The sequence below is a fragment of the Telopea speciosissima genome, chromosome 2 (assembly GCF_018873765.1).
Source record: "Telopea speciosissima isolate NSW1024214 ecotype Mountain lineage chromosome 2, Tspe_v1, whole genome shotgun sequence".
Classification (NCBI taxonomy): domain Eukaryota; kingdom Viridiplantae; phylum Streptophyta; class Magnoliopsida; order Proteales; family Proteaceae; genus Telopea; species Telopea speciosissima.
In genome coordinates, this window is record NC_057917.1 from 72,319,765 (window position 1) to 72,345,200 (window position 25,436).

The window sequence follows — 25,436 nt, forward strand, 5'->3', positions numbered from 1 at the left end:
ATTTTTTTTACTTTCTGAGAAAGATCTGTCTTTCCAAGTTTGAATTTTTTATGAATAAAATTTCTTCCATCTGGGATGATCCATTGTTGTGTAAGAGAGAGAAACAATGGAAGGGTTTTTGGAATAATATAACATCAACCGACAGTTTAACTTCAGTATCCAACCAAAGGGCCTATATGAAGAGGCCACAAACATGCAACACCACCGTTTTGCTTTGTGGCTCCCTTTCTTGTGGGATTGTGAAATCCAGTCTAATAGAATACTCCCAAGTTCTGGGAGTAGAGGTTTAGTGATACCCTGCTTTCTTAAGCAGATCTGTGGTTTACGATTGGATTGGTGAAGAGGGGTGTGATGATTCTGGTAACTAAGTTACATGCTTTCTAGAAATCACTTTATATATCATGGGACTGCAGGAGGAACTTCAAGACCACGAAAGAATAGTGATGAATCTACCTGGAGTCGTTTCCCGAGCTGGACTTCGACTTCAGTGCCAAAGGAAAGATTTGCTAGTGATCTGATAGGATCAACAGTTGAATCAAGAGAAAGAAGACTAGGGATCTGAGGTGCATACACAAGCCTCCACCTAGCCTGTCCAATTTCTCCCTTCCCTTCTATTCTTGGCATTAATGTTACTAGTGTTGCAGTAGCAAGCTTCTTGAATGCAAGCTGGCCATCTCCTTCCAGGATAGACTCCGCCAACTGAGACTCAAATACTCGGGCAGCCTGCACAAAGTATTCTTGTCATATTTTTTACTTGGGTACTATGATAAGAAACATATAATTGCACATCTGTTTGACTATGATCTGATACTAGATGAAAGCATACACCACATAATCTGAATCTCAGGCCAAAGCAACAACGAAATTTTGGAAGCTTAATCCAGAACATTGTTGTAGTTTTATTAAAAAAAGAACACTTACAAAAAAAACTGACAAACATAAACATCATGTATTGAAGGTGCTATGCCATATGTTTCAAAGGGGGGAACTAACTATGAGAACTGCTCAATTGTAGGAGTTATCATGCTACTACTACTCTACTAGTACCTCTGAGGGTGAGAGGACATCCTGTGTTGATGTCACAACCAAATTGTCCTGCCAATTACTGGCTCGACTTTGAATCCTGAATTGCCATTCTGATCCAACCAAAGCTAAGTCCAGCATTGGGTCAAGCCCGAGATCAGGTTCAAACTTTGCTACATTAAGATGCTCTCTTTTAAGCCTCACCTGAATTTGATAAGATTAAACAAGAACATATTACACTACTTACCACGCACAAGGGGACAAAAGTTAAATAAAAAATAACAACCTAAAAACAGAAATATCAAATTCACCTGAGTAGCAACAAGATTGACATCACCATTCTCAAAGGCTAAAATTCCTTTAGGTTTTATCCATTTAGGATGGGCCAACCCATTTAGTTCAAGCTCTCCACTAACAGCAAAGTTGAGAATCAAAGGATAAACTATTCTTAACTCTGGTCCGAGAACAAGCTTCAAGTCAGTGAGGCGGATATCAACTTTTGGCTTACTATTTGTTTGCTCTATTTCCTTTTCAACTTCAGCTTGTTTGCCTGTAACAATAAAAAAAACAAGTCTACCTTGAATTGTTGAACTACCCAAGGCACAGATGAAAATGACAATTTAGAAGCCAATTTTATCAGTTCATAATCTACCAAGAAAATACATTCACAATTACAACACCATGGACTCTGCATCTGCAGTGTTTGAGCTGTGATGTAAGGGCAGAAGTACTTTTTGTTTGCTTTCAGAACACAGTCCAAACACTTTAAATTGCAATGTATTTCTGAAACCCAGACCAGTTAACATATTGTTCTTGAGATATAGATGTTTCTCCCTGGATAATGTCTCAAATTTCTGCCTATTTGCTAACTACTGAACCAAATAGTTTTAGAAGCTCCATTTGATAGCTGAATCTTGAAACTCTTGACTTGCCCATTGTATGGAGAAAATGATGCACACTGGCCCCAATTAAACAAAAATTGATTGAAATTCTAAACCATGGTTTAGAATTTCGGTCAAAAGGACCAGAATTTCATGAAATATTTTGGTTTCAAGAGCCTCGAAACAAAACAGGGGTCGATTCTGCAGGCATACCAAAATTTTGGTCCTTTCAACTCATTTTTTCTGTCTCATTTCAGCAAATTTCAAGCTTTTGCCCTCTTTCAACTAAGAACTCCAGAACTACTGGAAAACCTCAATTTTTTATGGTGCAATCCTTCATTTTTTTTATTGAATCAAGACTTTGGCCAACTATTGAGCATCCACTTCAACATTTGGATGGATTTGAAGCATCATTTGGCCAATTTTTTTCAAATTTCAAAATTCCGCCAATAGGGCTATTGTGACAGACATTGAGAGATTCTTCATGCAGAGGATGACATGGCCGCCATATGTCATAGGGTCCAAAGCCAAACTACTACTTCAGGTGTACTTTTTTTCTAATCTAGTACTTCAAACATATGTAAACATGCTTAAATAGGCAATCCCTATTAGTTATCCATGATGAAACTTTTTGACATTGGGTGTTCAATTGAATGGTTTTTCTTCATTCTTTATATATATTTCAATTGATTTTATTAAATGTTAGTAGTAAATTGTGTGTAAAATAGGTTATAGAAGAGAAAACATAGTGAAGCATACATTGCATAATACCAACCTAGGGTCCGAAGCCAAATTATCATTTTGAATCTAAATATTCAAATATGTTTAGAGATGTTTAATACGGTTTCCCTAAATTTTTGGGCCAAAATATGGTCATTTGACCACTGAAATGGTGAACCAAAATCTACCAAATCTCTGTCGAATTTCGACCGAAATCCAAAATATTTCAGTTTTGATCTAGGTCAAAACCCAAGTCGAAATCAAAATCTCAAACTATGTTCTTAACTAGCCTATTGAAGTTATTGAAAGAGGTTATCATAGAACCAGCAGGCCTTCAGAATGGCCATCTCTAGAAGCCCAGCTTCCTGATGGACTTGGTATCTTACATTTGGAAGCCGAAACAATGGCCCAAAAGCATTCTGTTTGTTTTCCATCATATTATCACCTCTATGGCCAGTTTTAGACATCCAAACCCAACCACATGGAAAAATAAAGTGTCTCCCCCAAACTTATTTTGAAAGGAACAACAAAGAGAAATAGCTTTCAATTGCAGCTGTTTGTTTGGGGAAAAACCAGTCGAAGACCTTCCAGGTTGTTGTGGACATTGTGATACATCCAGTCCCACTGTGGCTAGAAACCTGTTGTTCAGAAATATCTCTATCCATACACATTACAGTACCTGTCGGTTGAGGGAATTTGGCATTGGAAGAAGCAGGTTCCGAACCAAAAAACCGTGAGGCATGCCCAGCAGAAGCCATTCGGTTGTAACTGCGACTTGGAAGGCTTGATCGATTTGATGTCAACCTATTAAAGTCAGCCGCTCCATTACCCTTATCATGAGGCAGGTATGCTTCTCCACGGCTCAATTTTATCATTCCAGAAATGTTTGGTTGTAATATGGAACCCATTATTTGGATCTGGCTGTCCACCTGACCACTGTTTTTAAAAATGACATGTTAGCACTAAGGAAGTTAAGAATAAGTAAATAAGAAACAGCTGCCAATGCGAACCATCCCATAGAACTAAGAGCTAATAATTGAATTCAGTTTCGGGATGTCTTCAAAAGAAACACTTATAAGATAGTGAACAATATTTTCCATGATCTGACAAAAAATAGAACTTCAGTAATAGTATAGGTATTAGAAGAAGGTGCAATAAAACCAAAGGGGAGCTATGACAAACATTATGGACCTAAAATCAAGCATTTGAGACATGGGGGCCATAAAAAAGAAAATGTCAGATCTTTGTGTATGAAAATAAAACACTATACCTTAAGATATTTTTTGCCCGAACTTCCAAAACCTCACATTTCAAGTCAATTTTATCGCCTGGAAATGCTTCACTTGTTTTGAGAGGTAAGTTCCCCTTCACAAACAACTTTCCTCTTCTGCTTACTCTGCTTTCCAAGGAACTGATACATAACCTGTTAGATTTTACATGAACTGTACCACCTAGGTTGGTAATTGGCTTCCGTAGTACTGGTGAAGATATAGATGCCCGGTGGAATGATGCAGATCCATCCATCACTGGTTGCTCAACTGTGCCTCGAATCTATTTTAAATAAAAAGATCATATATGTTAGGAGAGTGAATTTTATTTATCTCCAAATAAGGCTGAACTTCAGAGAAATTTTCTCCACTTGACCTACCTGGAGAACAATGTCGGCATTGCCATGAAGCCAGTTGGCATAGGGGCACAAGGCTGTTATCAACATCATGCCCCCATCTTTGATGTCCGCATCAACCCTAACATCCCCAACATCTAATATGGTCCATTTTAAATTTTTTAGACTTTCTGCCAACTGAATATCCCAACCTTCTTCATTTCTATCTCTGGAGATCTTCTTTTCACTAATTTCTTCAACAGAGCCTCTATCCTTTTCCTTTGCCCAACCAGGGATTGAAATTGCTCCTACTTTATCCATTTCCTTATTTTCTTCTTGTAACGTGTTATTTTGCATAGAAGTTACAGGAACACTTCCTTGTATGTGTACATGTCCACTTTGAATAATGGGTTCAAAGTTCGCCTTGAAAAGAAAACGACTGCCAGAGGTCAGGGAAGCAACAATTTCAGCTCGTCCAAGATCAATCCCCCCAATAGCTCCATCAAGTAACCTTACTTGGACATCACATTCTGGCTTTGCAAGGCTTCCTCTAAGATCTCCTTCCATGTGCAAAATGCCCTTAATGGGTGTCAAAAATTGTCGCAAAGAGTGTACAGCAACTGAGGCTGAAGATTCAATAACTTGAACCAGTGTTGGGACCAGACCAATAGGAAAATTCAAAACAGCAAAATGAAGGTTTGTTTTTGGCCCTAATAAAGTCCCATCCGCATGGATTGTGGCATTATCTCTTTGGATGAACATTTTCTCAAGACGTAGACCATCATTGTTGCTGTATGCACCAACTGCCTGGACACGTTGAGTTTTGTAGGTTCCCCACTCCCAATCCTCCCCATGGAAATCAAAGTCTGCCTGTAAAACATGCCCATAGAAAGTTAATAAATGTGAAAACAAGGAGCACCAATGAAACATCTCTTTTTTTGTCCAAAAAGTTGAAATTATAATTATTACAATATATCATGGTGAAGTTCACAACGGTAAAGATGGTTACATGTTGGTCCTTATTTTTCCTTGTAGAACTTCAAAAATACAAAATACAAAAAGAGAAACAAAAAAGAACAAAAAAAACATTACGGAATATGAATATCGTGTTCCAGTATATATAAGTGTGCACCAGATACATTACCCCACCCTCTTAACACCCCTCTTGGCCCTACCCATGCCCAAATCCTTAACCAGGTCCATTCTTTCTTTTCTTACAACCTTCCTATCATCACCCCTCCGGCCCATCTCTATCATAAGCATTTCCCCAACCCTCCTACCCTCACCCTGTCCCGATCCATTTCTTCCTCCTCTCTTGCGGACTCTCCTTTAGTTACCCCAGATCCCCTTCCCCTCCTCCCTGCAGGCTTCCTCTAGCCCCTCTCCCTCTTTAAACCTCCCCTCTTGTCGCCCGTATGTTCACGATCTGGCTATCATCTATCGCCGTCGGCGGTATAGAAGTTCCCCGCCAATCAGGTCCCTGCCTCTCCCCCTCTAGTTGCCATGTCTTCTGGTTTCTTTTGGAATGTTAGGGGTCTCAATTCTCTGGCCAAACACCAGGACATCAGATCCCTCATTAAATCCACCCATTCTTCCTTCTGTGCCCTTCTCGAAACCTGAGTTCTTCAGGAGAATGCTTCCCGCGTTGCTGCCTCCATTGCTCCTTCCCGGTCCCTGCTTTCGAACTACAACCATTCCCCAAATGGTCGTATCTGGTTCATTTGGGACCCTTCCAAAATCCACATCAACCTCTCCCATTCCTCTTCCCAACTCCTCCACCTCCTTCTTCCTTTCGGTGGTCTATGCTTGTAACCAGGCTACTGATCGCTTGCCGCTGTGGTCTGACCTTTCTCTCCTTAAGGCTGGCTTGGATTCCACCCCTTGGGGTATTGGGGGCGATTTCAATGTGGTCCGATCCCAATCTGAGAAATTGGGCGGGTGACCCATTGACCCTATTTCGGTCAATGCTTTTAATGATTGCATTGAGGACCTTGGTATTAACGACCTCAGATGGTCCGGCTCCCCCCTTACTTGGCATAATCGTTGTGTGGGGTCTGATCGTATAGCTTGTAAGCTAGACCGTTTCCTCTCTAATGAGGCCTGGCTTACCTCTTTCCCCCAATCCTCTGCCAACTTTCTTCTCTCGGGCATCTCGGATCACAGCCCTTGTCACATTCTTATCCAGCCCTATACCTCCTTCGGTCCCAAGCCTTTCAAATTCTTTGATATGTGGACCTCTCATCCTAATTACCAAGCCACCGTTCTGAAAGCTTGGCGCATCCCGGTCTCCTCCCCCTCCCTTCCCCTCATTGCCCTAGCTAGGAAACTCCGCCACACCAAGTCTGCCCTCAAAAGCTGGAACACCTCCACCTTTGGGAATATCACCTCCCAACTTTCCTCCTGCCGGTCCAACCTTTCCCTTGCCCAAACTGGTCTCCAGTCAGACCCCTTCAACCCCTCTCTTGCCCTCGAGGAGAAGAAGCTCTCTGAAGAGCTTGCTACTCTCTCCTCTCTTGAGGAAAGCTACCTTCGCCAGAAGTCCGGCATTAAGTGGTTGGACCTTGGTGATTCCAATTCAGCCTACTTCCATCGATCCTTGAAAGCCAAGCTGAATTCTACTTCCATCACTGTTCTGCTCTCTCCCAATGGGGCCCCTCTTTCCTCTATCCCAGCTATCAAAGAGGCTGCTAGTTCCTTCTTTTCTAACCTGTTTAATCCACCTCCCCTTAACCCTTCCCCCCTCCCCTCTGGCCTTATTGACAAGTTTATCCCTCCTCATCTTTCTAACTCCCTCCTGGCCATCCCCTCTGATGAGAAAATCTCCAAAGCCATCCTTTCCCACAAATCCAATAAAGCCCCTGGTCCTGATGGCTTCAGCATGGGCTTTTACCTCAGTTGTTGGGATGTTATCAAGGGAGATCTTTTCAAAGCTATCCGTAGCTTCTTCTTCAAGCCCAGCCAGCTCACCCAGGTCAATCAGACTTTTATCTGCCTCATCCCTAAAAAAGATGGAGCCACCTCTTTATCTGATTTTAGACCTATCTCCCTCTGCAACCTCACCTATAAGTTCGTTGCAAAGATTCTTGCTAATAGGATTAAGGCTGTCATTCCCTCCCTCGTCAATCCTAATCAGTCTGCCTTCATCTCAGGCAGAAGCATTGCTGACAATATCATTCTTTGCTCTGAGATTGTTAGAGGTTTTGACCGCAAATCCCATAGCCCGGCCGCCCTCATGAAAATTGACCTTCATAAGGCTTTTGACTCCATTCGCTGGGACTTCATCTGTGATGTGCTTGCCCAAATGGGCTTCCCTCCTGCCTTTGTCCGTTGGATCTATGCCTGCATCTCCTCCCCTTCTTACTCTGTTCTTGTCAACGGCTCCCCTGCTGGCTTCTTCCACTCCAAAGTGGGCATCCGGCAAGGCTGCCCCCTTATCCCCCTTCCTTTTCTCCCTGGCTCTGGAAATCCTCGCTAGAAGCCTTCAGTCCAAAACCAATCTTCATCTCATCTCCCCTATCCCCAAGTGTCAGCAGATAAATCTCACCCATCTGGCCTTCCCAGATGATCTAATGATCTTCTCTAAGGCCAACCCTTCCTCTATCTCTGCCATCATGGACTCTCTCCACCTTTTTGAATCCCTTTCTGGCCTCCGCATCAATCTCCTCAAATCCAAAATCTTCCTCACTGGCATCCCTGACCCGGCCAAAGACGCTCTTCCGCGCCTGACAGGGTTCTCCATTGGCTCCCTCCCTGTTATCTATCTCGGTCTTCCCCTCATTCCTGCCAGACTGTCCAGTCATCACTGTGCTCCCATGCTTGACAATATTTGTAAGAGACTCTAGCTCTGGAAAGGCAAACTCCTTTCTTATGCGAGCAGATTGGAATGTGTCAAGTCTGTTCTCCAAGCCTCTTACATCTATTGGACTGGCATCTTCGGTATCCCCAAAGCCATCATCAAGGCTATGGAGCGTCTCTTCTGTGCTTTTTTTTGGAAAGGGTCCGATTCCTCCAAATTCCTTCATCCCTCTAGCTGGAAGTCTATTTGCTTCCCCAAATCTGAAGGAGGTCTGGGAATCCGCCGCATCTGTGACTCCAACACAGCGGGTATCCTCAAGCTGCTCTGGAAAATCTCTTCCCGCCAGGATTCCATTTGGGTCAATTGGGTCTGCTCCCATCTTCTCAAATCTGACTCCATTTGGACTGTTAAGATCCCCTCGGATTGCTCTTGGATCTGGCGCAAAATCCTCCTGCTCAGGCCTCTTGCCCTCCGTGGCACCTCTGCCTACATTGCTGATGGATCTTCCATTTCTCTCTGGCTTGATCCTTGGCATCCACTTGGAGTTCTTTATAACCATCTTGGCCCTAGGGCGATCTATTCTTCAAGTCTCCCTAAAGATTCCCCCTTCTCCAGCATCATCGTTTCTGGGTCTTGGGTTCCCCACCCTTCCCTTAACCCCCACACCATCTCTCTGTTCTGGCAATCCCTCCCCCCCTCCCCCCCCCCCCTTCCCCCTCCCTTGCAGATAGGATCATTTGGCTCCCCTCCCCCAAGGGATCCTTCTCTACCTCTTCTGCCTGGAACCTTGTTCGTGAGCCCAGCCCCACTGTCCCCTGGCACAAACTAACTAGGTTCAAGGGCCACATCCCTCGTCATAGCTTTATTGCCTGGAGATCCCTTAGACTTTGTCTCCCTACCCAAGCCTTCCTCATGCACCGTAACATCCCTGTTTCCCCTTCTTGCGCCCTTTGTTGGAATGGTCACGAGGACATAGCCTACCTTTTTTTTTGCCTGCCCCTTCTCCTCCACCATCTGGAAAAAAGCCCTCTCCCTCATCTGGCACCGAAGTAGAAGATCCTTGGACTTTGATCGAGAATGGCGCTGGTTGGGCAAAGCTTTCTCAGGTACCTCAGTCTGTGACTCCATAGGTAAGCTGGTCTTCTGTGCTGCTATCTACCACATCTGGATGGAGCGGAACCTTAGGAGATGGACTTCTAACTCCAGATCCTTTGATCAGATTTGGAAGGCCATCTCCTTTGACGTCTCTTCCAAAATCAACTGCGGCCGCATCCGTCATATTTTGGATTCCCCAAGGAACAGGCATATTGTTGTCTGCTGGGGTCTTGATTTGTCTATTTTGACTTTTGAGGCCTCCCTCCTCTGCGTAGGCTGGCCTCCCACCCCCCCTTTTTTTCTTTTTCTCTCCTCTTGTATTCCCCCCCCCCTTCTTTCCGCCCTGCCCCCCCCTCTGGGGTATGGTAATATATTTATTCATCCAAAAAAAAAAGTGTGCACCGGATAGCATACGCAAAGCATGTAGAGAGAGAGAGAGAGAGAGAGAGAACAGGGTGGGGGTTCAAAGTTTCAAAAATTGAGAGGCCACATATTGGGGTTATTACAACCGCTTATCCCAAAATCTCAAGCTGTTAAGTAAGGATCACAACAATATATATCAGCACTTAACAACACCCCCAGCACGTGCAGGCCCACACATGGCTCTGCACGTGGCACCAAGGGGGCACAACAACATATAACACAAACCCCTCACACTTACCAGGGATCGAACACCTGACCTCCTGGCTTTGATACCATGTTACAAAGCTTTTGGGATAAGTGGTTGTAACAGGGTTCATGTACTTTTATGATTAACTTCTGTCCGGGAACAAGTTAACAACAAGAGGGGATTAGATGCACGAATTCAAAAAGCAAGGGGACTATTATTTCAGGAATATAAGGTGCCTACATATTCTCTGAAGCTGTAGGCATGGAATTTGTATTTACCCTTTATTAATAATAAAATAAAGAAATAACTGAAAGAAGTATGACAGTTTTCAAAGGAGCAAAATTAGTGTAACATTGTAATCAGAAACAGTGTATCCATTGGAAGATATGAGTGTTTTAATTATATCTTCATAGAAAATACATCTTGCATGTCAACATCTGGTAGTCCAGCAAATGGTGGCACTAATTTTAGCGAAATTTACTCCGATAATTCTGTTTGCTCTGATCAATGATGTTACCTGAACAATTTAACTAAATGCATGCCTGATATACTAAATATGTTGTCCTAAACATGGGTTCAGGAAAATATACCATTGTGTCCCCATTGCCTCCACCACTAGCATCAAGAGAGCCACGCCAGCGACCTTTCAGTTCGGCTAAACCGGGAAGAGTTATGTCTTCAAGAATGACTTCATCTAATGGAGTGTTATCCCTCTGTATTTCCTGTGAATTGATAGAGCTATTATAACCCTCAAAGCAGAAAGACAAGAAAATTGATCATAGAACAAAGTCTAGCAGAAAAGGAATGACAGTAAGACTCATAAACCATGTATGGACACTTCAGTCAAGAGAGTACCTCAAGCAGATCTCGAAGACTTTCAGCATATAACCCTACAGCCTGCAAACTTTGTATAAATAGGTCCTGCAAATAAGTAGAGAGCAGCAAGACAATCAGATTTGCCATATATGGCAAGAAAGAGATACAAGCCTTCATAAAGGAATTAAACGATTAGGTTCAGGTCTTTACCACTGCATTTTAGATAAGTTTGAGTTGAGTAGACTGCTTTCACATATAATACAATTTCCATATAATGCATAAAACACATAATATAAGTACTATTATACTATTAATAATTAAAAAAACCATAGCGCATGCATTTTTCCAATAAAGGGATGTATTGCTTTGAACAAAATTAAATTAATATGGGGAAACAGTTGAGAATTAAAATCAAACACTTGATAAGTTGACACCATAACTTAAACTAAATCTTCAAAACACAAATTTAAATTTCTTTTCTGTTAATAAACAAAAATAATGATTTTCCCAAATAGTCCTCTAATATTACCATTTTGCAGAAAGTCGGAACAATCTTTGACTCTGTCCTTCAGTATATACCACTTGAAGAGATCTCAAATGAACAGGTAGCTAAGAGATCACAAGAAAAACAAGTTGGTGCAAAATTTTACAGTGCACACTGTTGTTATTGCATCTAAAGGCTTTAGATTTAGTTGAATGGCAAAACAGGACCCATGAAGCCCTGCCTCGCTCAGTTGGAATAAGGCCTAGTTGAGTTCAGTTGTACTATTATTGCATCTGAATGTAAAATAATAGCTCCTCTGAATGACGGTTCTCAAGATCAAGGCATTAAAAGCATCGTATCCCCCCTCCACCACTGGTCACATCATTACATACTGAAATTATCTTCTGTCTCCTTCCTTTTTTTTATTCCTGGGGTGGATCTTCGCTTGCTTTTTCATCATAGATTATACAAGACAAAGTTCAGAAATCTGTGACGTATAAAAACAACAGTTTCACTCTAGATCCACCAAAGTCTAAGTTAGATACCTCGTTTCCATTTATTATTGTGAATGCTTATAAATCACATCGAATTCTCATCATGGAAATATCAGCAAAGCTTAAGTGGCTCGTCCACAATTAGTTGTTTTGCCTTGCTTTCTCAATCACTAGGCATTTCCTAGGTGACAAATTAATTATAATATCACATTCATTATATGAATATATAAGTATATAAATTTCAATAAGCATACACTGAACTAAAAAAACTATAAAATTGTACAACGAAGCACCTATAATAATTTTCTTTAATCCTCTGAGGCTTTCTTTATATTCTCTCTCTACATGCATGATGCATCAAGAAAAGACGAATTACAAGCTAAAGGCCATATATATACTACAAGGAGATTGATGGTTGGAGTTTTTATACATGAGGCTCAGAAGAGAGTATATTTTCTGCAAAATCAACACTCTGTTACTGTGCATATTTTTCACTTTTACTGCCACATTGACAAGCATGCACAGTCTACATTTACTTATTTTCTTCCTTAATAAAAAATTTCTGCTCTTACCTATCAGGATTAAAAAGGAAATAGTATTAAAGTACCAGATCAAGTTAAAAGCACCTGCAAAGGTATTGACTATTGACCCATATAATTATGAGGAACAGCATATATATAATAGGTAGAACTATCTTGTTCAATTAATAATTACATAGAACTAGTCAACAACTAGATGGCTTATGTCAACCAACAAGTTAACATAGCTATTGGTGCACTGGTACCTAAGTTGATTGGTATGAGTGTGTAAATGCTTAGAGTTTAACTACAATGGGAAATATAATATGCAATTTATCCGAGTGAAGAAAATGCAACCTTTGATCGAGAGCGGACAGCAGGATCGGTACTTCGAGAAAGAAGTCGTGCAAGTGGAAGCATTTCAGCAACTTCAGCTCTAGGAACTTCTAGCCTCATTCGCCACCTACCCATGGAAGATATCACACTACCTAGATGCCCAGACATTGCCCTTTTCAACAAGCCACTCCCCTCCGTACCAGTAGGGTGTCGGTCACGTGTACCAGGCAGCACATACTCACCTTGAAGCTCGTATCGGCTACTGGTCTGTTCCAGAACTGTTTTTTCAACAGTTATCTAGACAAGAATAAATCAATCTGTTTCAGTATTACATCCCCAACTAACAAGAATAAAATTCGCAAATACAAAAATCAGAAACAGAAATTGAATATTTGCATGATATAAATCCAAACTTAAAAGACTATATATATATATATATGAAACAGACTTTCACAAGCAGTCTATATATGAACCCAAGAAAAGGACAAGGGTTAAAAAAAACCCTAAATATTGAAAATTAATGGGCTGGCCAGAAGGACATGGACTTTTTAAATTTCTCAGGCAGGCCTTCATTGAAAAAAGGCAAAAGAAAGTAGCCTCCCTCAACTACGCCAAAGTAATTACACCAGAAAGGAGAACTTAAATATTTTTGTATGAAGGAGAAGAATTTTTTTTTTTTTTTGGTGAATAAAAAATTATATAACCAAAGCCCAAGGGGGGCGAAAAGGAGAAGAGGACCGAAAAAGGGGGGGAATGTACAAAAAGGGGAACACGGGGGGGGGGGGATAGCAGATCCCAGGCCCAACTAAGTGGGGGAGAGGGATCTTAAAAGAGCACTATCTAAACCCCAGGACACAACAATATGCCTGTTCCTTGGGGAGTCCAAAACAGCCTTGGTAGGAAGAAAAGTAAGCTTAGTGGAGACATCCTAAAAGATGGCTTTCCAAATCAAGTCAAAAGAGCGAGATTTGGAGGTCCATCTCCTAAGGTTCCTCTCCATCCAAATGTGGTAAAGAGAAGCGCAAAACACAAGCTTGCCAATAGTGTTACAGATCGAGCATCCAGGGTAAGTCATGGCCAGCCAAAGCCACTCTCGAGCGAAAGGGAGATGTCTCCTACTACGAGGCCAGATAAATGAAAGGGCTTTTTTCCAAATGGTAGAGGTAAAGGGGCAAGCAAAAAAAAGGTGGTCAATGTCTTCTGAACCATTCCAACAGAAGATGCACGATGTGGGGACGTGGATTTTGCGGTGGGAGAGGAAGGCTTGGGTAGGGAGGCAAAGGTTAAGGGTTCTCCAATCAAGGAAGCTATGTCGAGGGATGTGGCCTTTGAACCAGACTAACTTATGCCATAGGACAGTAGGGGCTTGGGTTCTGACTAGATTCCAAGCGGATCTAAAGCTGAAAAGGCCATTAGTGGAGGGGAGCCAAATAACCTTGTCCGCGTGAGCATGGGGGGAGGGAGGGAGGGTGGGGAGGGAATTCCAGATCAAGGAGAGGGCGAGGGGGGTAGGGGAGCAGGAACCCTGAAAAATGATGGAGGAGAGGGGAGCAGACTCTGGAATGCCGGAGGAATAAATTGTTCTGGCTCCAAAGAAGTTGTAGAGGACACCAAAAGGATGCCAGGGGTCAAGCCAGAGGGAGGTGGAGGATCCATCCAAGATGGAAGAGGAAATGGCTCTAAGGGCTAGGGGGCGGAGAAGAAGGATCTTGCGCCAGATCCAAGAAGAATCCGCAGGGACGGATACAGTCCAAATGGAGTCATTCCTGAGGAAGTGGGAGTAGACCCAATGGACCCAAATGGAGTCATGCTTAGAGGAGATTTTCCAAATAAGCTTCAAAATACCCGCGGTATTGGAATCACGGATACGGCGGATGCCCAGACCTCCTTCGGATTTTGGGAGGCAGATGGATTTCCAGCTGAGAGGGTAGAGGAATCTGTGGGATTCTTTTCCTTTCCAGCGGAAAGCATAGAAAAGGGCTTCTATAGCTTTGATGGTGGCTTTGGGAAGGGCAAAGATGCCGCACCAATAGATATAAGAAGATTGAAGCACCGATTTAATGCATTCAAGCCTACCCGCATAGGATAGGAGCCTACCCTTCCAAAGCTGAAGACGCTTGCGAATATTGTCAAGCATGGGAGTGCAATGATGACTAGAGAGCCTAGCAAGGGTGAGTGGAAGACCCAGGTATTTCACTGGAAGAGAGCCAAGAGAAAAACCAGTGAGACGGAGGAGGTAGTCTCTGTCAAGGGTCGAGACACCAGAGAGGAAGAGTTTGGATTTAAGGAGATTAATGCGGAGGCCAGAGAGACTCTCGAAGAGGTTAAGGGAAGCCATGATCTCAGAGATGGAAGAGGGGGAAGCTTTGGAGAAGATCATAAGATCGTCAGCAAAGGCCAAATGGGTGAGGTTCAGCTGCTTGCATTTGGGAATTGGGGAGATGAGGTGGAGATCGGTTTTGGCTTGGATGCTCCTGGAAAGGACTTCCAGGGCCAGAGAGAATAGAAAAGGAGAGAGAGGACATCCCTGACGAATACCAACTTTAGATTTGAAAAACCCCACCGGGGAGCCATTCACAATAACCGAGAAAGAGGGGGTGGATAAGCAAGCATGGACCCAGCGAATGAAAGCAGGGGAAAACCCATCTGGGAGAGCACATCACCGATGAAGTCCCATATGAGGGAATCAAAAGCTTTGTGAAGGTCAATCTTCATAAGGGCAGCAGGAGTATGGGATTTTCTGTCAAATCCACGCACAATTTCTGAGCAAAGGATAATATTATCCACAATGCTTCTACCCTCTATGAAGGCAGATTGGTTGGGGCTGACCAAGGCAGGGATGACAAGCTTGATCCTATTAGCTAGGATTTTGGCAATGAACTTGTAGAGAAGATTACAAAGAGAAATAAGTCTGAAGTCGGAAAGAGAGGAGGCTCCATCATGCTTAGGGATGAGGCAGAGGAAGGTTTGGTCGATCTGGGCAAGCTGGCTGGGGTTGAAGAAGAAGCTGCGAATGGCTCTGATGAGATCGTCCTTGAGATGGTCCCAACAGCTAAGAAAGAATCCCATGCTGAAGCCATCAGGACCGGGGGCCTTATTGGATTTCTGGGAGAAGATAGCCTTAGTAATCTCATCATCGGAAGCGATGGCAAGAAGAGAGTTAGCCAAGGAGGAAGGGACAAATTTGTTAATGAGATCAGGGGGGAGGGGGGAGGAAGGGGGGGAGGAGAGGGTTGAAGAGAGAGGAGAAAAAGGAAGCGGCCTCGGTTTTGATGTCAAGGACAGAAGAAAGAGGGGATCCATCACGAGAGGTGAGTAGGGTGATGGAGTTGTAGCTTTGCCTGGCTTTCAACCAGCGGTGGAAGAAAGCCGAGTTGGAATCACCAAGCTCAAGCCATTTGGAACGGGATTTTTGGCGGAGAAAGCTTTCTTCCAGGGAGGAAAGGGAAAAGAGCTCATCCGAAAGCTTTCTCTCCTCTGCTAGCAGAGGGCAAAGCGGATCCGCTTGCAGACGAGATTGCACAGAGGCAAGGTCAGAGCGACAAGAAGAGACCCGGGAGGGAAGATTCCCAAAGGTGGCAGAACTCCAAATTTTGAGCTCAACTTTGGTGAGCCGGAGCCTCCTGGCGAAGGCCACGAGGGGGAGGGAGGGGCAGTGGACGGGGGAGTTCCAAGCTTTGAGGATGGTAGGGAGATAGAGCTAATGGGAAGTCCACATATCGAAGAATTTGAAGGGTTTGGGGCCAAAGGAGGAATACTGCTGGATGAGAAAATGACAAGGACTATGGTCGGAGAGACCTTGAAGCAGGAAATTGGCATGGGAGTGAGGGAGTAAGGTGAGCCAGGCATCATTGGAGAGGAAGCGATCTAACTTGCAAGCAATTCTATCGATGCCTCCTCGACGATTGTGCCAGGTAAGGGGGGAGCCCGACCAACGGAGATCATCGATACCAATGTCCTCAATGCAGTCATTGAAAGGCTTGACATTGTGGAACTCAATTGGGCGACCACCAATTTTCTCAGATTGGAATCTGACGGTGTTGAAGTCACCTCCCACTCCCCAAGGGAGGGGACCGATCCCAGCTTTAATGAGAGCCAGGTCATCCCAGAGAGAAACGCGGTCAACAGCCCTATTGAAGGCATAGACAAAAGTGACATAGAAGGAGATGGGGGAATTAGGGAGGGAGAGGAGAAGGTGGAGGAGCTGGGGGGAGGAGTGAGAGACGGAGATGTGAATTTTGGAGGGGTCCCCCAGGATCCAAATCCTTCCATTAGGAGAATGGTTGTAATTGGAGATGAAGGACCAAGAGGGGGCAATAGAAGCGGCAATGCGAGGGGCATTCTCTTGCAAGATACGAGTTTCCAAGAGGGCGCAGAAGGAGGAGTGAGAAGATTTAATGAGGGCTCTAATGTCATGGTGTTTGGCCCGGGAATTGAGGCCCCAGACATTCCAAAAGAAACCGGTAGACATGGGAAACTAGAGGGGGAAGGGCATCGACGACCTAGGGGGGACACTCCTATACCTCCTACGGAAGTAAGCTAGGGTGGGGCGATGGCGGGCAATAACAGATGCAGCCAGGGAACCATCGGAGTCAAACAATGAAGCCAAGGGGGAGGGGGGGAGGGAGGGATGACCAAATCTAAAGGGGGGGATGGTACACAGCGGACAAGGAAAGGGGGAGAGGGGGGTTAGAGCAAAGGGGGGTGGAAGAGGGGGGTTAAAGGGATGAAAAACAGTTAAGGCAAGGCTGTCGGGGTGATAGGCAGGGACAGATGTGGGGGAGTTGGTGAGCAAGGGAGAGGAGGGCCTGGAAGTGGGACAGATGGTTGGGGGGGGTTGGGTAGAGAGAATGGGAGAGGAGGGTCTGTCTATGGGTTGGGCAGAGGTGGCAGGTAAGAGGGCCGTGGATTGGGTGGGCCAGGAGCTGGGTCGGGTTGAGTGGAGAATGGTTCTGAAATGGAGGGTGGAGGTGGAAGGGTCATGGTTAGTGGTAAAGTTGTGGTTGAAGTGAGTTGGAGGGGGTAGAATTGGAAGATTGTAATTAAAGAAAGATGGTATCCGGTTAAGAGCAGATGGTTTGGATGGGTTCTGGGCCGGGTTCAGGTGATGGTTTAAAGGGAGCAAGGGTGAAGAGGGAAACAGGCTGGATGTGGGCCCAGGGGGGTTAGGTAGAAGGGGGGGCAGGTCAGATCTGGAAAAGGAGGTCAAAGGGGTAGCAAGGGAAAAGGTGTTAAAAGGATCCGTTATACTACCTCGCAAAGGAGCATCACACCCATCGAGAGAAGAAACCCTGAGGGTCAGATTTCTGGACTGACCAGCGACAGTGGAAGGCAGCGAGTGCAGAGCTCTAAACTTTGACGCATCCAGGATTGTAGAGGAACTCCCACGAGAATCCATTGCCAAATTAGTGAAACCAGTGCTGCGCGAACTGTTATGCAGCAAGCTCAGGGCAAAAGCTGAAGAAGAGATTGTAGCGGCAGTCGTAGACGACCTGATGGAGGCATCCTCGATCGAAATAGTCTGAGGAGCCAGTCTTGGTTAGCCAAGGATCGAGGAGCCAGCGATGGGAGTAGGCGACAGAGATGCTACAGGCACAGGAACCGAGGTGCCATCTCTGCGAGATGGAGAGGCAGAGACTTGGGGTGCTCGGCGGCGACGTCGATGGCGGAGGCGCACTTTTGCCCTTCCTCTGCTGGGGGACCTGGATATGCTTGAAGGCAGAGGAGGAGCAGGGTAGCTTGTAGCGACAGGTTGACGACCAGCAGTAGAGAGAACTTCAGGAGCTTGAGGCGATGGAGCGGCTGCAGGCGCAGCTACAGGCGGTGGCGAGGGAGCAGCGACAATAGCTTGAGCAGCGATAGCATCTTGAGCCGAAGGGACAGCGACAACATCTTGAGCTGAAGGAGACACGAAGCTTGAGGCGATGGCAGCAAGACCTGAGGGGGAAGGAGCAGCTCCAACAGCGATGACAGCAGCTTGAACAGGAACAGGAGAAGGGGGTGCAGGAGCCGAGGAACCAAAATGATCTTCAGAGGAAGGAGAGATGCCGGAGATGCTTGAGACGGTGACATCAAGAACTGGAGCAGTAGCTTCAGGTGCTACATTGGCAACTTCAAGAGCTTCATCGGCAACAGTAGCTTTGCCGGAGCAGTCACGAGAATGGTGGCCAAAAACTTTGCAGTAAACGCAGTGTGGTGGAATCCAATCAAACTTGACAGGTTGTTCAAAACTAAACCCATCTTCTTCGACGATGGTGATGGATGAAGGCGGAGGCTTATCAGCAGGGACATCGATGCACATTCTTGCAAAAGATAATCGGTCCATTTTGAGAGTACGGGCATCACAGTAGAGAGGGTATCCCAAGACCGAACCGATCCTGCTTAAGCATTCTTTACTCCAGTAATGGAATGGAAGACCAGGCAGTGCAATCCACAAGGGAATGGAGCTGAAGTCGACCTTGTGGAGCAGGATGTAGGGATTCCACTGCCGAAGGAAGATTGGTAAGGGGCCAACAAGCCAAGGAGCACCATCTAAAGCTCTGGCTTTGGTATCCTCTGAGAAGAACTTGAAGACAAAGACACCCCTGTCGAGCAGGAAGATATCAACAGAACCTTGAGCTCTCCATTGCTTAGTTAGGGAGGCTTTGACAGTGTTGAACGATGGTCTCTTTCCGAGGAAGTGACCCACAAGGCATGACTGCCATTTGGAAATTTCAGGAGAGAGCAGATTGTTGGGACAAAGGGCGTAAGAAGCACCATCCTGACAGGGAGGTTTAACAAAATGGAGGGAAAGGTCGGGACTATTCGAGGAAGAAGGTTGAGAAAGTAGAGAAGACCAAGAAATTGGTCCAGGGGGGGTGGAGATGGTGGTGGAGGTGGAGGTGGAGGTGAAAGGGGGAGGGAGAGGGGGAGGGGGAGGTGGAGGTGGTGGAGGAGAAGGGAGTGGTGGTGGTGGGATGGAGGGGGTATGGGTGATGGCGGTGGAGGTGAAGGAGGTGTTGGCTGATGGGGTGGGAGGAAGACTGGGGATGGTGGTGGTGGGGGAGATGATGGAGGAGCTGGGAGTGGTGGTGGGGGAGGTGGAGGTGCTTGGCGGAGGAAGAAGGGAGGAGCTCATGTCACATGTTAGGGGACAAATCTGAAGGAGAAGATTTAATTGATTGACTTTTTTTTTTGTTGGGGGGGGGGGGGGAGATTCAACAAGTTCAACCTTTGAATTCTTTTCTCCATGCAGAATAATCCTAAAAAAACAATTCAATATGAGGTTCAACAAACATAAGCATAAGCAGCAGAAAATCAGGTTATTATTAGAGTGCAGACAATCTAGAGGTGGAGAATTCCTCTTAAGAGAAACAAAAGAAAACTGATCAATAAACATAGAAAATTACTAAAAACATTCAGAAAATCAAGTGATGCCAAGCTCTTCTCAAAAGCTTCCTAGCTCAAACCCTTAAATACCATCAAAACTGTATACCACTTAACCATAGTTACCCCACATCCACTCAGAGCCCTGGGCATAGATCCAGCACAGGATATGCACAGATATTTTAATAGCTTCCTATTCAAGTACGGTATTATATTGCACTTTATTTTGACAAGTAATTTAAATAAAGGAGCTAGAATATAAAAATCTCTAAAAACTCAATACCATGGTTCCACTGTACATTGTTTAAAATAGATTGAGGTAACTGGGCTTCTCATGACATCAATGAATACTTAATTTTATAAATTTATCCAATTCATCTCCTCAGAGTAGAAAATCAAATCAACAGGAGACACTAATCAATTAATAGTTAATCTTATTCATTTTTCAAATTGGTAGATTGCCTCAAATAAGAAAATGAATCAACATAAGAAACCAATTTCATCATAATTAGCTTTATGCACGGGGAAAAGAGTTAACATTAGTCATGGTGCATAGATACTCACAACATCCCCACTCCACCGAGCAGCCACATCCAGGGCTTCACCTAGTACACCACTGAATTTGGGATGAAATACAGATAACATCCCATGACCCCTCCTTTTCTGAAAATTAAGTTGGAGCTCTGCCTGAAAATAAGCAAGTAATTAAATGGTTGTGAAAGAAAAAAAAAAAATCATCTTTTAAGAAACTGGTGAGGTACTCAGTAGTCAGTACACAATGCCATATGTCGCTTGAAAAATAATTTTTCATCTCTTTAATTTATGACTAATACAGTCAATTGCAAAATCAGCATAAAACCGTAACATTTCAACCATTGTGCAATAGATTAAAATTACCTAGACAATTGTGAAGGGTGCATGATGCAGATTGATCAGAGGATCTTCTAGTGGTGGGTTTCTTTTAAGCTATGGAAGGAAAGAGACTGCTCGCAATGGAGCCGCGGATAGGGAAGAATGAGAATCACAAGGATGAGGGGAAGAGAGAGAGGAGAGAGCAAGAATAGACAGAGAGGCAAAAACCTCATTACTAACTAAATCAAACTAATTTTCCATTCCAAAATTCCATAAATTCGTGTAGGATTGCAACCCAATTTATAAAGACCAAATAAGACGACTTTAAGACTCTTAAACCATATAAACAATTATCCCTTCAAGTTACCTAAACAAAACTAGTTTAAACTGACCAAATACTTTTTCTTTTTTTTTGGGTAAAAAACTGACCAAATACTTACTATAGAAGATTCCAAACAACATAAATTACTGACTAACAATAAGATATAAAAATATTTAATTACAAAGGACTCTAACTTGATTAATTAACAGCACATAGGACCCACACAATCTTATTCATATACTTAATCCCGTGTACATAATTAAGACCCCAAATATGATTTAAATAAAAAAACTCATTACCCCAATAAACCCAAAAATAAGATGCCCAAAGTCCATAGAACCCAACCATGGGCCAAAAATAAAGTCTTTTGAGGCCTAGTTGGCCCAATTGAACAATATTAACTGTATCAGAGCAACTGTGCAGTCTAACAACATGCTCAATCAAAAGGGGGTAACAAATCTGACTAAATGAATGAACTCCAAAAGATGGAAACAGGAAATAATTTCCTCAATCACAATGAGTCATGACCCATAAACAAATGATTGATGAGGCTCAGCCCAGATCAATAGTCGTTTTCCCTTTTTCTGCATCTCACTCTCTTTGGTTGTTATATGCATGGATAAAACAAATGGGAATAGGAATAAGGAAATATTTTTCAACACTAGGTTCATATAAAAGGCAGCCAGTGTATACAACGATGTCTCACCCTTTGTAGCATTCCCCTAAGTGAAGCTAGCTCCAGCTCATCAAGCGGTAAATGGCGCACCTACTCACACAATGTAGAATAAGTCAAACAATGATTAAAGTACATTCCAATCCATACAAACGCTTGGTGAACAATATTTCAATTATATAGAGGCAGAATGACTTTGGTCTAAAAACAAGCATTCATGCATGACATACAAGAGAATAAGTACCTCCAAGCTAGCTGAATGTTGTGGTCGGTAACAAACATTAGTTCTAAGTTGCCCCTTTTGAAGAGAAAAGGACACCATTGTTTCATTTTGCAAGTTTTCTTCAGTAATAGGTCGCAATGGTCCAACAACCTCAACTCCCAAACTCTCATCGGGTCTCCCTGTAGCATCCAACTGCATTGCCAGCAAGTACAAAAAATTTGAGAGGTAAAAACTATACTTCACCAGGAATTTTACAATTCTGGCTATCGTGCAAAGAGAGGAGCATCACTCTATCAGAAAATGTTATGTGGCGAAAGTCGCAAAAAGAATCCAAGATCTTTTTTTGGGTGTCTTGCTCTTAAAGAGTTGAAGGACACATGTTTAGCATATTTTTCATACCAAATGGGATTCTGTAAGTAGAAAGCTAAAAGTTGTTTGATCCCCTGGAAGATTTTGGGCCAGCAGTGATTCTTTCGTATTAACCTTTTTTGAAAACAAATTTCTTTATATCCCCTGTTTGTCTAGCAATCACTAACAGTCTCTTGGGTTGAATTCCTGTCTTTTGGGGAATCCCACCTATCCTTTATTTAAAAAGAAAGCAGAGCTTTACGATCATACCTTGATTTTCTCACGTGAAATGCTTAAGGATCCGATCAACTGAGGAGCCAACATCAGCTGGTTCAGTTTGATGCCTGAAAGTGAAACCTCCCCAACAAGACTAGTTGTCGTCTCTTTGTCAGTCTTTTGCCTGTCTAGAAAATTTCCTTCAACACCATTGACTTCCTCATCAATTACATCAGTGGCCTTCAAAACTTTTCCTTGAAACTTAACCCTTCCAGTCGCTTTCAGATAAACAGGTCTTGGAGAATCAAAAGGGTAAGAGGACATCAAACTGAAGAACTCAAAACCACGCATCCGGAAGTCCAAGTCAACTCCCTCTATGATAAAGGGCATGGCATCATTTAGATCATTAACTTCTTTTCTGTTTAACCAATACTCATCAGGATAAGATGTTTGAACTCTAGCATACAAGTCAAAAGCAATCGATGAAGAATTAACAGTAATATAATCATGTGAAATAATAATATCCCCACGTGCATCACTGAATGACCCTTCAGCTTTTGGTGCCACCCACTTGATGTCAAATCTCCTGTATCACAAATCTAACATTGTATAAGTTAAATTGAAATTAAAAGAACATCAATGGACAGAGATAAATATTAAATAGTTAGGCCTTAGAACCTTACGGTCTCAATAGGGCTCCAGAAAGTTTGGTTTCACCATTTAGTTCCCCCATTTTGAATGGCATCAGTTGAATTTCACCTGGTAAATACCGATACAAAATTTTGTCAAAAGACAAATTTCCAGAAAAGTTCACATCCATTGCTGTGTCATCCACCTCACCCTGTTAATGCATAGAACATTAGGAAATGAGTTTACTAAGTCAAATAATTATAAATAAATAAAAACATATAGGATGTCAAAATAAGGAGATTCCAAATCCTGGCCAGATGAGAAATGTAACTTTCAAAGAATGATGACTTGATAAATAACTCAAAACTGTCAAGAACCACTAAGCTTTCATTTTTGTTTACACCGGTCAGTGGTCATCATGAGATGTGAATGTATATCTGTATATAAGTATGTGTTTTTTGAAGTGATGCTGGAGAACCATTAAGACTTTGAAGCAGGAATGACTAAATTATTGATCTTGCAACAATACAAATCCAGAAAACGGGTAGCAAAGCATTAAAAGTGCCCCTGATCACCACAATGCAATTATAACATAATATAAGACTGCTGCAAGGGCAATATTTAATATTCATGAAAAAAGAAAAATATTTTAGACCCTCAACATACAGAATCAGGATTTAAACGGAGTTAATAATAAATAGTACACATTAACTTTACCAGCACTTATTGAAAAAATAAGGGGGCTGTCCATGACATAAAAAATGAAGCCATCTCCTATTTCTCCTCTCTCTTCTGCCCGCCCCCCTCTCCCCCCTAAACTCATCAATAAATTTGTCCCTTCTTCCTTTTAGGCTTCTCTTCAATCCATCCCCTTGGAGGAGGAAATCCTCAAAGTGGTTCTCTCGCACAAATCCAATCGGGCCCCTGGCCCTAATGGGTTCCATATGGGATTCTTCTCGGCTAGATAGGACATCATCAAAGATGACCTTATTAAAGCTATGCGTAGCTTTTTCTTTAATCCCAGTCAGCTCCCAAAAATCAACCAAACTTTTCTGTCTTATCCCCCAAAAAGTGTGCCTCCTCCCAGTCTGACTTCAGGCCTATCTCCCTTTGCAACCTTCTCTACAAGTTCATTGCCAAAATTCTGGCTAACCGGCTCCAGCTGGTTGTTCCTTCTTTAATCAGCCCGGACCAATTTGCTTTCATTTCTGATAGAAGCATTGCTGACAACATCCTCTATGTGGAGATTGTCCGAGGTTTCGATCGTAAATCGCATTCCCCCGTCGCCCTCATGAAAATTGACATCCATAAAGCATTTGATTCCCTGCAATGGGATTTCATTTGTGATGTCTTGACCCAGATGTCCTTCCCCCCTATCTTTGTCCGTTGGATCCATTACTGCATCTCCTCCCCTTCTTTCTCGGTCATTATCAATGGCTCCCCTGCTAGATTCTTCCATTCGAAAGTTTGCATCCGTCAAGGCTGGCCCCTTTCTCCCTTCCTCTTCTCCCTTGCCCTTAAGGTCCTTTCTAGGGGTATCCAAGCTAAAGCCGACCAACAACTCATCTCCCCCCATCCCCAAGTGCAAGAATCTCAACCTCACCCATCTTGCCTTCGTAGATGATCTCATGATCTTCTCCAAGACTTCGCCCTCTTCTATCTCATCAAATCTCTCTCGGGTCTTCGTATCAACCTTTTGAAATCCCAAATCTTTCTCTCGGGGGTCTCAGAGACTGACAAAGCCACCTCCTCAGCCTTACTGAATTTTCCCTTGGGTCCCTTCCCGTGAAATACCTTGGGCTCCCCCTTATCCCAGCTAGGCTGACTAGTCATCATTGTACCCCCATGTTGGATCTTATCCATAAGAGGCTTCAGCTTTGGAAGGGCAAACTCCTTTCCTATGCGGGTAGAATTGTGTTAATTAAATTTGTCCTCCAATTCTCTTACATCTATTGGTGCGGTAAATCCACAATCAAAGAATGGAATCTCTTTTATGTGCTTTCTTATGGAAAGGAAAAAGAGACTTCCAAATTCCTCCACCCGATTAGCTGGGCAGCCATCTGTCGTCCCAAACCGAAAGGATGTCTTGGCATTCGCAGAATCCGTGATTATAATATTGCGGGCCTCCTTAAGCTAATCTGGAAAATCGCATCTAACCAGGACTCAATTTGGGTCTACTCCTATCTCCTCAAAAATGACTCCATCTAGACTGCTCCCTAGCCTACAGATCCTTCCTGGGTTGCAAAATCCTTCTCCTCTGTCCCCTAGCCCTTAGTGTCACCTCCTCTATGATCGCTGATGGCACCTCCACCTCCCTCTGGCTTAATCCTTGGCATCCCTCAGGAGTCCTTTACAATCTCCCAGGTGCTCGTAAGGTCTACTCCACTGGCATACCTAAATCTGCCCTTCTCTCCTCACTCATCTCCCATGG

At 43.5% G+C, this 25,436-nt stretch overlaps 1 protein-coding gene across 2 annotated transcripts in view; it reads right to left on the reverse strand.

Moving 5' to 3' along the window:
• Positions 1 to 25,436, reverse strand: part of LOC122651262 (protein TIC236, chloroplastic) — a 48,811-nt gene that overhangs the window by 1,043 nt on the left and 22,332 nt on the right. The window contains exons 9-22 of one of the 2 annotated variants that reach the window (XM_043844575.1): positions 23,059 to 23,216; positions 22,430 to 22,961; positions 21,833 to 22,003; positions 21,622 to 21,681; positions 20,306 to 20,428; positions 12,398 to 12,673; positions 10,584 to 10,649; positions 10,319 to 10,450; positions 4,273 to 5,097; positions 3,895 to 4,175; positions 3,304 to 3,560; positions 1,335 to 1,573; positions 1,055 to 1,227; positions 454 to 730 (exon numbers count right to left, since the gene is read on the reverse strand). In XM_043844575.1, the coding sequence (XP_043700510.1) occupies positions 454 to 730; positions 1,055 to 1,227; positions 1,335 to 1,573; positions 3,304 to 3,560; positions 3,895 to 4,175; positions 4,273 to 5,097; positions 10,319 to 10,450; positions 10,584 to 10,649; positions 12,398 to 12,673; positions 20,306 to 20,428; positions 21,622 to 21,681; positions 21,833 to 22,003; positions 22,430 to 22,961; positions 23,059 to 23,216 (3,570 nt within the window). Of the gene's footprint in view, positions 1 to 453; positions 731 to 1,047; positions 1,228 to 1,334; positions 1,574 to 3,303; positions 3,561 to 3,894; positions 4,176 to 4,272; positions 5,098 to 10,318; positions 10,451 to 10,583; positions 10,650 to 12,397; positions 12,674 to 20,305; positions 20,429 to 21,621; positions 21,682 to 21,832; positions 22,004 to 22,429; positions 22,962 to 23,058; positions 23,217 to 25,436 lie in introns of both variants that reach the window. The other variant, XM_043844574.1, reaches the window with a different exon arrangement.